The following is a 15,041-nucleotide window of genomic DNA, read 5'->3' on the forward strand; positions in this document are numbered from 1 at the left end:
AGTATAGCAGGGATTGTGGGGCTGGTGCGGGATCGGGCAGTGTTTCGTTCTGCTGTGCATGGGGTCGCTATGAGTCAGAAACGACTCGACGGCACTTAACAACAACAACAACAATGAACATATCATTTTACCTACTTAATGTCCCTTTAGAGTAGCCCTGGTGGTGTGTTGGTTCAGCTCTGGGCTGCTAATGTGAAGGTCAGTGGTTCAAACTCACCAGCTGCTCCTTGGGAGAAAGATGGGTCATTCTGCTTCTATAAAGATTTACAGCCTTGGAAACCCCATATGGCAGTTCTGCTTTGTCCTATGGGGTCATTATGAGTTGGAATTGACTCTATGGCACCAGGTTTTGTTGTTGTCTTTGTAATGTCCTTTACCATTTGAGTGGATATACAAAAGACTGTCTATTTAGCCTTTCTAATTGGATTTATTTCTTTAATTAAGAACAAAAAATGTCTGAGATATGTGTTTTTGACATATTAAACCTCTTTGTTTTTCTCATAGTTCCTTAATTGAGGAAATGATCCTTTAGCTGAATATAATTTATTGAGCTATGTGATGATGTAGTGATTATTCTTTCATTAGGATTGAAATCTATAATTGGAAATAGAAAATATATTTTATTTCTTTATATGAATACACTATTTGTGATATAATTATTTCTTCCAGAATGAGATTTTTAAATTGGATTAGTTAACAGCTTTTAGAACTAGGAAGTACTTTATAATTCAGCTGATTCAGTCATTTCAGTTTATACATAATGATTCTGAGAATCAACGTGTGGAGGAGTGAATTATCCAAGGTGACACACCTAGTTAGAATGGAACCCAAGTCTCACTCTACTCTCTTAGTCCAGTGCTTTTCATCATATAATTCATGTTGTTCTCTTAAAGTCAATTTACATGCTATTAAAAAGAAAAGTGGTAGGGAGAATGCCAAAAAGGGGGGAAGGAGGGCGTAAAACCCCTTTCAGTGAACTTGTTAAGTTTAGGAGTTCATATCATAGGTCTCCAGCATCTGTTCTTCAGACAAAATGTTTTTATGGTGAGGGTAACTATACTAATAAAACTGATTTTACTTTTTAGGTGAGAGTTACGTGTGTGCATCCAACGAACCATTTCGTAAAGTTGATTATACCAAAAACGTTAATCCGAACTGGTCTGTGAACATCAAGGGTGGAACAACCCGATCCTTGGCTGCTGCTGCTGCCTCTGTGAAAAGTGAAGTGAAAGAAAGTAAAGATTTCATCAAACCCAAATTAGTGACTGTGATTCGAAGTGGAGTGAAGCCTAGAAAAGCTGTACGGATCCTTCTAAATAAAAAGACTGCTCATTCCTTTGAACAAGTCTTAACAGACATCACCGAAGCCATTAAACTAGACTCAGGAGTGGTCAAGAGGCTCTGTACACTGGACGGAAAGCAGGTAAGATGCTTCTATCCTCTTGTTCTCCATCTTTTAAACTCTTCTTGTACCATGATAGTTACATATTTGATTATATGAATTCCATTGTCTAGAAATTACTCTAATTTTCTACTCAAAGGTTCTCTGTGGGTATGGTGTGTGTGTGTGGGGGGGAGTGTGAATGATTTACCTTTATCTTAAAAATGTAAGCTTCTTACCTTTATCTAAATACCTCAAAAGTGAAGCAGTGAAGTCCTTCATATACTTCTTTTGGTCATTAGAAGGGAAAATGTAAATTTATGAGGGAAAAATGCAAGTTGAGGAAGCATCCTCCATTAAGTGGGATGTTCTCTGTTTAAGAACAAGAGCATCTATAGAGAAGTAGAGTCTTAGGGGCTTGGGTAAATCACAGGAGTCAAAGTTAAAGGTATTTAACATTTGTAGACAACTCTTCCCTCCCCATTTACATATAGTATGGAAAGTGCATTTTAAAAGATAGTATTTTAGTGGAAATGTCTATACGCATTTTACAGTGAACAATGGAGGTAATTAATCAATGTTTCTAAAAAAAAGGAAGAAAAAAGTGACAGCCAGGACAAGAACAGGTATTTGCACACCCATGTTCATCACAGCACTATTTGCAGTAGCCAAAAGATGGAAACAACCTAGGTGTCCATCAACTGATGAACGGATAACCAAACTGGTACATACAGTGGAGTACTGTGCAACCCTAAAGAATAACGTAGAATCTGCAAAATACCACATAATGTGGATGAACTTGGAAGACGTTATGCCAAGTGAAATAAGTCAATCACAGAAGAACAAATAATGTATTAGTCCATTATTGTAAAAAGTCAAGCAAAGGTTTATATATGGAAGAAAATGTTTTTTTGTTGGTTACCAGGGATGGGAGGGAAGAAGAGGGAACACTGTTAGATAGGTAGAGATGGGTATTGACTTGGATGAAGAGAAGGGCAGTGTACCAAATGTGAGTGATCAACATGGTGGCATTGAGGAAGAGGAAGACAGAGAGAGAGGTACATGAGAGGTACAGAAAACAAAGATGAACCCTTCTGCACATACAGTACTGTGTTGTCAGCAAAGGCAAACATTGATATACAGGTGGATAGATGGGTGGACAGCCTGAACTATTAGGTATATCTGTGCAAGGGGAGTGTGCCCAAGACCATGTGTAGGGTTGGCAGATAATGTTTCTACAAGTATATTGGTATGCTGTGTAAGAATTCGCAGGTATATAGTAGAGCTGACAAGGGACAAGGTTGTAGTCACTTTTGGGCACAGCAAGCTACCCAGAGGGAGTGAGTAGTTGGATCTGTGGGCTCAGGACCATAGTCCATAGTCAAAGGAGACTTTAAGCTCAATTGGTATAACATACTACACAAAACATTGTTCCACATCCTACTTTGGTGAGTGACTGGGATCTTAAAAGCTTGCAAGCTATATGTACAATGGGTCTCTCCTTGTCCAGAGCAAAGGAGAATGAAGAAAACCAAAGATTCATGGAAACAGTTAGTCCAAGTGATTGGTACACCATGCAATCTTCAGGCTATACGACTATAAGACCAGAACTAGATGGTGCCTGGCTACCACTGTCAACCACATGGAGGGGGATCAATGTAGGAGATCCTGGATAGAGAGGGAGAACAATGTGGAACAAAACTCAAAATCATTTGAAAAAAAATAAAAGGGGGAGTCAGGTTTTCTGGTCTGATAGAACCTGATGAAACCACTGAGACTATGGCCCCTGATTGCCCTTCCGGTCTGGAATTGAACCCACTCCTGTGGCTTTCAGCCAAACAAAAGACAGGCATATGAGCTGAACATTTACATTAGGTAGATACACTCCTTGGAGGGATTAAACATGGAAAAACAGAAAGGCTGTGTATGCACAGGGAGACAGCTCAGGGGGCAGGAGTGCATGGGAGGGAGGGACACAGGGAAGAGGTAACTATGGGGAGGATGTGAGAGGGGAGCTGTTGCACTGTGGTGAATTGGAGTCAATGTCATGAGACAAAGTGTGTGTGAACTGCTGTATGGAAAGTGAATTTGCTTTGTAAAGTTTCACCCAAATCACAAAAAAAAAAAAAGAAAAGAGATTATGGTAACCGTATATACCAGGGAGTCTCATGGACAAAAATATAAAAATTGGCAAATTGCAAAAATGTTTGATTAGCAGTTATACAGATATTGATTGAGTTTTGCCACGATCATAGTACCATTTCTAAAAAGAAACCTATGGCTTTTGAAGTGTATTTTTTTCCTAATTTCAATAAGGTTAAGTTGCTTTTGTCTACATCGTATTAAAAGTTACAATTTCCAACACTAAATTTGTTCCTTCCCAATAACATACTTAAATTTGTTTTGAGTGTTTGACTCAGGAGTGCTGAGAATGTAGCAATATAAAACACTATCTAAGTAGTTTCTGGGGAGCTTTGGTAGCGTAGTGCCTAAGGCACTTGACTGCTAACCAGGCTGGCAGTTCAAACCCACCAGCCACTCCTTGGAAAGAAGGTTGGGCAATCTACTTCCATAGTGATAGTGCCTCAGAAACGCAAGGAGAGATCACTACGAATTGGATCCAATTCCATGGCACCTAACAACAACAACAACAACAACAAGTAGTTTCTAATTTTATAAAACCAGATCTAGTTACAAAGTTGCTTTCTGAAACATTAACAAAATTTTCAGAATAAATTCTAAGAATTCTGTAGATCATAACCACAAGTAAACCACACTCATTGCTGTTGAATCAATTCTGACTCGTAGTGGGGTTGTAATGACCTTTCCATTCTATTGAATTGAATTAATGATTAGAAAGCATAGCTGTCTGCTCCAAGGTATGTGTACAGTAAGTTGTTATTAATAACAAGTTAATAGCACAGAAGAGCATAGAACAAACTCAGATTCACTCTGCAAGTAAGTGAAAATTATTTAGACCACAGGAAAAAAAGGTTCATTTGATAAATTAGTCAAATAGCCATTTCAGTGGATATAGAGAAGATGGGAAATATAGACAAATGTTTAAGATCCATAACCAAAAGCAAAATGAAAATTATAAATACACCAAATTTGGAAGAATGGCATATAAACAGTAAATGCAGATGAGATTTTGAAGTCTAGAGTGCTGTACATAGTACAACACTCAACTTTGGAAATCACCAAATGAATGATACTCAGGGAAAGTATAAGCGAAATAAAGAAGTTGAATATCTAATTAAAATAGTAACCATTGATATTTTAACAGACAAATATTCTCTTCAAAAAGACTCCAAACAAATATTTATATACAAAAAATATGAACTAAGGCACAAGCAACCCAAAATGATCAACATATTAATGAATAATACACTATGAAGTGTAGGACTTATGCCAGAAATTAAAGACTGGCTTACCATTAAGATATCTGTTTACACATGAAATCTATAGGCTAAAACATAATACACATATGTACATCATCCCAAAACAACATTGCAGAGTCATTTGACAAAATACAAAATCCATATTCAGTTAACTATTTAGTACTAAAAGTAGAAGGCTGTTTTTCTAATCTACTAAAAAAAATTGTCTGAAACAAAAAGCCAGTGTATTGCCAAACAAATTTGAATATTTGTTATGTGAATGTGAATACTGTGAATATTTCTTTGAAAATCATCTACAAAATAAGATATTTAATATTTTATTTAATATTTAATATTCTTCTATACATTCTTCCAAAGGAGCTTTGGTAGCATAGTGGTTAAAGCACTTGGCTGCTGACCACAATGGGTCGGTGGTTTGAACCCACCAGCTGCTCTGCAGGAGAGACATGAGGCAGTCTGCTTCTGTAAACATTACAGCCTTAGAAATTCTCTAGGGCAGTTCTGCTCTGTTCTAGAGGGTTGCTATGAGTTGTAATAATATTAAAAGGACTAACACTGCAATAGGAGCTCTGGTGGCATAGTGCCTAAGGCATTTGACTGCTAACCAGAACGCTGGTGGTTTAGACCCACCAGTCACTCCTCAGAAGGAAAGTTAGGCAATCTGCTTCCATAGTGATACCACCTCGGAAACCCAAGGAGGGGTTGCTAAGAGTCGGATCTGACTCAACAGCAGTGAGTTAACACTACAATGAGAAAATGGATGAAAGGCCAAATAGGCAATTTGAAAAAGTGGAACTATAAATGGTAACTATACCAAAAGTTCAGTCTTGGTAATATAAAAAAACTATGAAGTAAAGCAATGTGATTTATTTTTAATACTTAAAATTAATAGTTCTTTTTTAAAATTTAATTTTTGAATATGCAGTGAATTAGCATTCTCAAGTATAAATTTCATAAGCTTATGGAAAGCATTTGTTAATATATATTACTATTACAAATATTCATACTATTTGAAACGAGTAAATTAACTTCTAGGGATTTATTCTAAAGTAATAACTTGAGTTGCAAACATAATTCTGCATAAAAGTTTTCATCCCAGAGTAAGATCAAAATACTGGAAACAGTTGAAAAATCCCTAAGGTAGCAAAACAGTTAAATGGTATTTCCATATAATTCATTTGTTTCAAAAAAAAGAAAAAAACACTCCTCTCTAATTGATTCAACTCATAGCGACCCCTCCTTGGATTTAAGAGGCAGTATCTCCACTCCTCCGAAGGAAGGTTGGGCAATCCTACTTCCGTAGTGATACTGCCTCGGAAACCCAAGGAGGGGTCGCTATGAGTCGGGTTTGACTCGATGGCACATAACAACAACAACATCTCTACGGAAGTAGATTGCCCAGTCTTCCTTCCCGAGGAGTGGCTGGTGGGTTTGAACTGACAGCTTTCAGGTTAGCAGTCAAATGCCTTAGGCACTATGCCACGAAAATTAAATTTAGAGGAATACTTTTTAAAGACATAGGAAAATGTTAAATGATGGAAGCAAAAAACAAACTTTGTGTGATGTGTTTTTAATTTTGTGTTAAAAATGAAAAGTAGAAGAAAACTATTTTTAAAAATAATCAAGAAGAAAATTAGATTATACTTGTCATCAGAATATTTGCTGTTCTGAATTTCGGTCTCTCTCACATCCACTCAAAATCCAGAATTTAAGCACTGAGAAAGAAAACAAGACTGATCTCCATTAGACTTTAAAAATGGAAACATGTTTTCATCAGTTTATGCTTAAAATTTTGGTGTGTGGCTAGATAATGTTAAAAGTATCACTTTGTCACCACTTTATCCTTTAAAGAACTTGAAGATTATTTTCCATATGGAAAGAAAAGAGATATATTTAAACTTCAAATGAAATATTTCATTGAAACAATTACAGATTTTCTTTTTGATAGCCTCAATTTTGGATATTGCATTTCCATAGTATATGGTATCTTCTTTAAAGCTGTAGCTTTCTTGCTGCTGACTTCAACATTATACAATAGATGGACTTGCTATTCTTTAAAACTTCAAGTCTGTTTTTGGTTGATATGTATTAGAAATAGAACATTAAATTGTATTTTGAAATAATTTAAGAAGTTTATCTTGTGTTTTAAGATTAATGCAAATCTTTAAATGGTCAGTATTTATTTATTTATTTTCTGGGCGCTCTGGTGGTATAGTGCCTAAGGCATTTGACTGCTTACCAGAAGGCTGGAGGTTCTACCTTCTTTCTGCAAATTCTTCAGAAGAAGACAGCTTTCCTTAGAAGAAAACAAGATGAGAAATGAACTAAGATTTGTTAATGGTTTATACCTGCATAAAATGTTAGACTTTGTCTTAAATTTTATGTTCTTTTACTGGAAACTTGTACCAAGATTTAAAACTTTTATTGATCTTGAATTAATCTGATCTTGACATAATCACAGATGTTAAAAAATTTTTAGGCATTTCACCGGCAACAGTCACTGACCCTATCGTGACAACCTGTGCTAGGATTTTAAGAGATCTTAGCTCTCTTTTGGTCCTTGGGTAATGTAAATTGTTAGTATATTTGGCTGCTAACCAAAAGGTTGGAGGTTCAAGTACACCCACAGGTGCCTTGGTTTTCAGCCACTGAAAACCCTACAGAGCACAGTGCTACTCTGACACACATGGTTGCCAAGAGTTGGAATCAGCTGAATGGGATCTGATTTTGATTATCTCAGAAGCTTTCCTGATTGCAGACTTGATGGAATGTTGTGTGCCTGTCACTGTTACGCAATTAAAACAATGTCCTATGAACCTTTTCTTCCTTCAGAATAGGAAAATCACATCTTCCTAGTAGCATTGACTGTGTTTATAAAATCTGACTTGGTTAAGTACATTTTATGTCTCTTTATGAAGTCATTTAAAATAAAATCATATTCTGAGATTTTATCTATGTTAATTGTGGATTTTCTTTTCGTATAAGAAGCAGTGTTTCTCAACCAGGGGCAGTCTTGAAACTAGAGGACATTGGGCAGTGTCTGAAGTAATTTTTTGATTGTCACAATTGGAAGTAGGGAATGATTCTGGCATCTAGTGAAAAGAGACCAGGGAGGCTACTAGCTATACTACAATGCAGAGGGTATCCCTCCACAACATAATTCTTCAGAAATCATCCTGCTTAAAATGTCAATAATGCTGAGGTTGAGAAATCTTGGTATATAATATGTGGAATGATTTGAAACCAAATGATACTTGTTAGAATATTAACTTTTTTATCCATTAAGTCACATGCTAAGCTTTATTTCCTAATTTATAATGTTCTCATAGCCTGTATGTTCACTTGTTGTCTAACTGAAGCAATTATGTTATAATGTTATGGTTTATAGCCTTTGTTGTCTCAGATTTCAATCTATTGTTCTTCACTGTATGAAGCTGAAATATGGTCAGGTAGTACAACTTCACAGATTAAATAAAGACATTCCAAAAGGTTTTACATGTATTTAAAGTGAAGTATATGAAATCATGATTTAATTTTTTAGGTTTCTCAGGTATATAATAATTAAATGTAATACTATAATTATTCTTTTAAAATATACAGCTTTTGTGTATATAAATAGGATGACTAGAAAAAATAATCCAAAAGAGAGGGCATGATTGTCTCTTATGTAAGTTTTTAAAAATTATTTTAGATTAAATATCTCACTTAAATGTTTTTCTTTAAAAAAAAATGAAAGAACCTTCTTGAACTTTTACATTACAGGCATTCTGTAGGAAAATAAGATTTACTTTTGAAATTTTTGGAAAGTCAGAGAGTGACTTTCTTGTAAGAAACTGCAGCAGAGAGGAATTCTTAAAGAATTAATTCTTCTATTAAGGGGCTGGAATGTCCAAATATAGCTTTTTTCCACATGTGTAAAAAATTCTAGCTTTAGCTTTTCCAGAAACAGCAGAGTTTTAACATAAAAGAAATATATTTTGTGGAATTTTGGAACAAGTTGATTCTTGTCATGGGCAGAGGCAAAACAGACTCAAATTGCTAGCAGTTGAAGCTTTGGAGTAAAACACTTCCAGACTTCAGGACTGCTGCCAGCCTTAGGATGCCCATCTGCAGTGGGTCCCCAGGCCCACAGCAGCCTCCCACTTGAAGAGCATGACAACCCCTGATAGCACTTCTAACTTGTCAGCCATTTTAGAACTTATGAAGTTTCTGCTCTCACTTTTTCAAAAGTTTTAACTCTTTCATTGGTACTATAATATAAATAATACTTATTTTATACCCTAATTTATATATTCTGGCATCACATTTTCTAGTGAAGTTTCATTTCTTGGTAATAACCTAACTATACTTATTTAAAGTAGTTGCTTCTCAGAAATTGCTATATGAAAATCAAGTGGTTGGTAGTGTGTTCATAAATATTTTTTACAATTCATTTAATCCTGGTGCAACTTTTGCTTGAAGTAGATGAAACAGAATTTGACTGATAATCCTTACACTGTTCCCAGTGAAAGCAATTTCTGTTGTAGATAATAGAAATCCAGACAACTGGTTTTGTCCTGCCCCAGGTATACTCACAACTCAAGAGTATAGATAGCCCTTTTCCATCTCAAATAATGAAAGAATTATCCCAAGAAGGAATCAATTAAGAGTAACAAGTGGGATTTTCATTACAGCAAGAAGTCTAGGCACTAAAAAAAGAGAGAGAGAGAGAGAGAGAAAAGAGATGGTATTTGAGTTTTGGTCCTTGCTCTAAGCAGATTTACCTCAGAGAAAAATCTTTGTTTTCGGTTTGGTGAACCCCTTTTCTCAAAAAGTGATCTGAAAAGTGGTAAGAAAGGAGAAGACTTTTTGAAATGCTCTTCTTTGTGTGTTCAAGTAAAGTTTGTATTTTTGCTATTCTAATGTCCATTGTATTAAGTCCAGCTTAAATAATATCTTCTCCTTTTTAATGGGAAACAGGAAGAAAACACTAAAATTCTGTCAGGGATTACTGTTAGAATTACAAGATATGTTTAAGGGAAACAAGTTTAATTCACAACGAATTATGCAATGTAAAGTGTAGGTGAGGTAAAAATGACATTACTGTAAACTCTCATGTTTCCTTAATTGTTCCTTTGATGTCTAAGCTGCAGTAATGCTTGAAATGTAACGATTGTGTTAAAGTTTGTTTTTCAAAGTAAAATTTTATGCAGGGTCAAAACTTGGTGAATGAAATGCACTTCCTTTTTGTTATAATGTGTTTTTCAGTGATTATAAGAATTGGTTATTACTGTATATAAATTTATTATATATGCTTTTAAAATAATAACGGTTAACATTCACTGAGCATTCAGAGTCCCTGGGTTAACGGACCCAGTTGCTAACTGAAAGGCTGGCAGTTCAAGTCTACCCAGAGGTGCCTCTGGAGGAAGGCCTGGCAACAAACTTCCAAAATATCACCCATTGAACACCCTGTAGAGGACACTTGTACTGTTGACACACATGGGGTCATGAGAAGTCAGAATTGACTCAATGACAATGAGTTGTTTTGGGTTTTGTTCATTGCATAATTGCTATGGCAGGCATGGTATTTACTTTACATTTGTATTCTCCACTAATCCTCACAGCAACCTTGGGGAATAGATATTACAATTAGCACTTTACAGTGGAAAAATAGGGAGAGTAATTTAGTAACTTACTTACGATCATACAACTAGTGATGGAGCTGGGATCCGTACCTAGTGCCTGGACTTCTAGGCCCTGCACTCTTTGCTGTTGTAAGCTCTCAGTGACTCCTGAAACTGAGGTCTTTGGTTAGGCTTTGTCAGAGACTTCAGTGATAATGATGAAGAACAGGATAGATAACTAATAAGCTAATCAGACAATTTTAAAAAATTATAGTTTAGAATGATGCAATTTTGCCTGAAGTAAATATTAAGTATGTAATAATAAATTGTACTGTGAAATGACACACACATTAGAACTTTTGAAGTGAAAAATAGGCTAAGGAGAGATTACTTGCCTGACAAAAAGATGAGCCTTTTTTAAAATAGGTGACTTATGTTATAGATTAATTTTTTAAAATTAAAGAATGTAATAGTTCAGAAAGTTTGGGGCATATAGGGAAAAAATAAAATCCTTTTATTTTTTACTCTATATTTTTATAATTGAAGATAAACATGTTGTTGAGTTCATTCCAATTCATAGCAACTCTATAGGACAGAATAGAACTGCCCCATTGGATTTCCAAGGCTGTAAATCTTAAACAGAAACAGACTGCCACATCTTTCTCCCATGGAGCAACCAGTGGGTTTGAATCACCAGTCTTTCGGTTAGTTGCCAGGCACTTAATCACTGTGCTACCAGGGCTTACCTGTCTATATTTTCATGTATTCATGATTTTGTTTTAATTTTTTGAAACTACCCAAGTAAAATAAATAAATTTCATTGTACAAGTTAAAGCAATTTTGCTGTTGTCGTTGTTGTTATGTGCCATCAAGTCGGACCTGACTCATAGCAATCCCTCCTTGGGTTTCTGAGGCAGTATCACTATGGAAGTAGATTGCCCCATCTTCCTTCCGAGGAGTGGCTGGTGGGTTTGAACAGCCAGCCTTCTGGTTAGCAGTCAAGTGCCTTAGGCACTATGCTACCAAAGCAATTTAGAGAAATGGAAAAGTTGAAAGTGTCTTTTGAATCTTCCGTTTGTCTTCAACTTTATCTTACTTCTTGATGGAACCCATTAATAACAGTTTTGTTAATATACTTAATTAATATGTACGCATAGCTCTTCCAGTGTAACTTTCATATGTATCTATGTATGCTGATTTCCTTTGCTAATCATATTCTTCCATTTTGTTATTGTTGTTGTTATGTACCATCGAGTCAGACCCTACTCATAGCGACCTCTCCTTGTGTTTCTGAGACAGTATCACTATGGAAGTAGATTGCCCAACCTTCCTTCCGAGGAGTGGCTGGTGGGTTTGAACCAGCCTTCTGGTTAGCAGTCAAGTGCTTTAGGCACTATGCTACCAGAACTCCCTGGTATATAATCTTCATATTTCATACTTGAATGTTGAATAATCTTCAGTGACTAGATATAATTTATTTAACCTGTGACTAGACATTTGGATTATTTCCCATTTTTCATTCCTTTATCTGCTGATTATCTTTTTGCCTCTAGATTTTAACATTCTTTGGATCAGTTCCTTTCTTCAGGATAGTTCCTAGAGGTAGATTTACTGGGAGGCACTTACGTATTTTTAGGTTTGAGGGATACTGCCAAATCCATAGACAAACACCAGGCAGTGTCACCAGTGTATGCTCCAGTATTTCTGTACCTGGGAGAGACATCTGAATGGTTTATTCATGGCAAGCAGGCATAGTGCATGTGCTTAATTTGTTTCTTTGAAGAATGTACTCACTCTCAAACTAAACTCACTGCCATCGAGTTGTTTCCGACTCCTAGTGACCCCTTCTTGGGTTTCTGAGGCAGAATCTCTAAGGAAGTAAGTTGCCCAATCTTCCCTCCGAGGAGTGGCTGGTGGGTTTGAACTGCCAGCCGTCTGGTTAACAGTCAAATGCTTTAGGCACTAAGCCACGAGTGCTCCCGAGGAATGTACAGTTTGTGAAAATCCTATTGTGAAAATTGAGACCTATCTGCATTCTTCGTCCTACCTCTGCCTTTGCTAGTCTTTTCTAGAAATTAGTGTAATGAAAGGAGAAAAGTCAATTGGCCTATGAATCTGTTTCATGCCTGAGGCAGGTACTGACTGACTAGTCTAGAAAATGTTATGTTTAAAGGAGAATGAAAAAGAAAATTAATTTCTTAAAGAGTAGCTCACATTATGTTGTAATGTTACTTTACTCTTGAACTAAAAGACCTATTACTGTATTCAGTGTTTACTTTATAAACTTCGTTTAGATGCCAAAAAGTTCATGAGCATATTTCTGGTATTTAATGAATTCAAGTGACTGCTTTGGGTTGACAGCTAACGTTGGGATTGTATTATTCTCATATCCTGTCAGGAATGCAAAAAAAAAAAAAAAAAAACTCCAACCTCACTGCCATTGAACCGATTCTGACTCAGCGACCCTCATTGGGTTTCTGAGGCAGTAAATCTTTACAGAAGTAAATCGACCAGTCTTCCTTCTGCAGAGTAGCTGGCGGGTTTGAACCACCAACCTTCTGGTTAGCAGTCAAATGCCTTAGGTACTACGCCACCCGAGCTCCTTTTGTCAGGAATGCCAGGTGATAGCAAATTTTATCAATATATATGAGATAATATTACTTTCCATGTTTTGATAGATTTTATGAAAGGGTCATTTATGCATTGTATGTTATGGTAAAGACAAGGATAGGTACAAAGTCAGTATAGTATTTTAAAATGTATAACTGATATAGGAAATTATTTAGACCAGATTGCTAATTTCGTAAATCAGAAGTCTTTGGGGGCTTACTATAGCCTTTGAAACCCTGTTAAAAGCTGTGCTTCCCCAAAGTAGTGCTGGACTCAAAATTTTGCATATCACAGTGTCATTTAGGAACCTGTGTTTTGTCCTGCCTTACTGTTCGCTTTAGTTGAGGAAGTACTTATTTTCAACCTTATGGTCATTTATGTTCTGTCAGCACTTTAAATATGTGATTCCACTGCCTCCTGGTCTCCATGGCTTCTGCTGAGAAATTGACTGGTTTTCTCATTGAGAATCTTTTGTTACTTCTTTCTTTCTGCTTTCAAGATTCTCTCTCTCTTTTGACAGTTTGATTATAAAGTGTCTTGTTGTGGGTCTCTTTGAGTTTATCATACTTGGAGTTTGTTGAGCTGCTTGGGTGGATAAATTTATGTCTTTCAACAAACTTGGGAAATTTTCAATCATTATATATTTAACTATTCTTTTGGCTTCTTTCTTATCCTTCTGAGACTCCCATAATGCATGTATTGGTACACTTGATGGTAATCCATAGGTGTCCCTTAGGTGCCACTGACTTTTCTTCATTCTTTGTTATTTCCTTCTGTTCAGAGTAGGTCATTTCAGTTGTCCTGTCTGCAAGTTCACTACTTCTTTCTTCTACCTGCTTAAATCTGATATTGAACCCCTCAAATGAATTTATCATTTTAAGTATTTTATTTGTGCTTTTTCATTTTCAGAATTTCTATTTGGTTTCTTTTTACTATTTCTCCTTGTTAATATTCTCATTTTTATTCATGTATCATTTTCTTGAATGTCGCTAGTTCTTGATCCATGGTTTCTTTTATCTCTCTGAACATATTTAAGAAAGTTGATTTAAAGCCTTTGTCTAGTAAATCTAATTTCTGAGGTTCCTCAAGGATGGTTTCTGTCTGCTTATTTATTTATATGGTAATAGTCTATACTTTTCTATTTCTTTGTATGCCTTGTAATATTTTGTTGAAAATTGAGAATTTCAAACATTCTATCTGGAAATCAGATTTCCTCCCTTCCTCAGGCTTTGCTGTTGTTGATAGTTGTGGGCTGCAGTCATTGATGTACTTAGTGACTTTTCTGTAATGTTTTTGCAAAAATTCTTTGTTGTGTATGGTCGCTGAAATCTCTGTGCTGTTCTGTTCTCTGTACTCAGCCAATGGCCTGAAAGACACTTCCTTAAACACTTTCCTAAAACACCAGAGCCAAACAATGAAGGAAAAGAGGAAACAAGGAAACAAGAAAAGAAAAAGGCTACTCTCCCAGTTTTTGCAGGGTGGCTCTGATCTGGGGAACTCCTTCAGTACTACTATGTGTGGCTTTTTAAGTCTCTGTAGTGCCTAAGGCATTTGAGTGCTAACCAAAAGGCTGGCAGTTCAAACCCACCAACCATTCCTCAGAAGGAAGGTTGGGCAATTGGCTTCTGTAGTGATATTTCCTAGGAAACCCAAGGAGGGGTCTCTATGAGTCAGATCCCACTCACAGCAGTGAGTTTTGTTTTGTTTGGTTTGGTTCTTTTAACTTGTGTTCAGCTAGTGTTTAAATGGAGATTTCTTTGAATGCCAAGAGCCACCCCCCTCAAACAAACAAACAAACAAAAAACCTCTCTGTCTTTGCACATTGGCTCAGTGCTGGGGTGCTCCTTCAAAGCTTAGTGTAGACCATTTAGAATTCTTTCTTAGCCTTTGCTACTTGCTTGCACTGAGCTTAGAGATCAGCTGTAGGTTAAAGCTTAGGGTTTTCTCAGGTCTTTTCTGAGCATGCATTCTTCCCTGGCGTGCATGTAGCTTTTTAAGCTCTCTAGGAGCTCTGGTAGCATAGTGGCTAAGGCACTTGACTGC

The 15,041-nt window shown here is 36.2% G+C and overlaps 1 protein-coding gene across 1 annotated transcript in view; it reads left to right on the top strand.

Moving 5' to 3' along the window:
- DCLK2 (doublecortin like kinase 2) overlaps positions 1-15,041 on the top strand; it is a 229,198-nt gene that overhangs the window by 29,520 nt on the left and 184,637 nt on the right. The window contains exon 2 of the mRNA XM_007951540.2: positions 1,086-1,423. Coding sequence (XP_007949731.1) covers positions 1,086-1,423 — 338 coding nt within the window. The remainder of the gene's footprint in view (positions 1-1,085; positions 1,424-15,041) is intronic.

The sequence above is a fragment of the Orycteropus afer genome, unplaced genomic scaffold, assembly GCF_000298275.1.
Source record: "Orycteropus afer afer isolate SDZICR_OR568_19922 unplaced genomic scaffold, OryAfe1.0 scaffold00297, whole genome shotgun sequence".
Classification (NCBI taxonomy): domain Eukaryota; kingdom Metazoa; phylum Chordata; class Mammalia; order Tubulidentata; family Orycteropodidae; genus Orycteropus; species Orycteropus afer.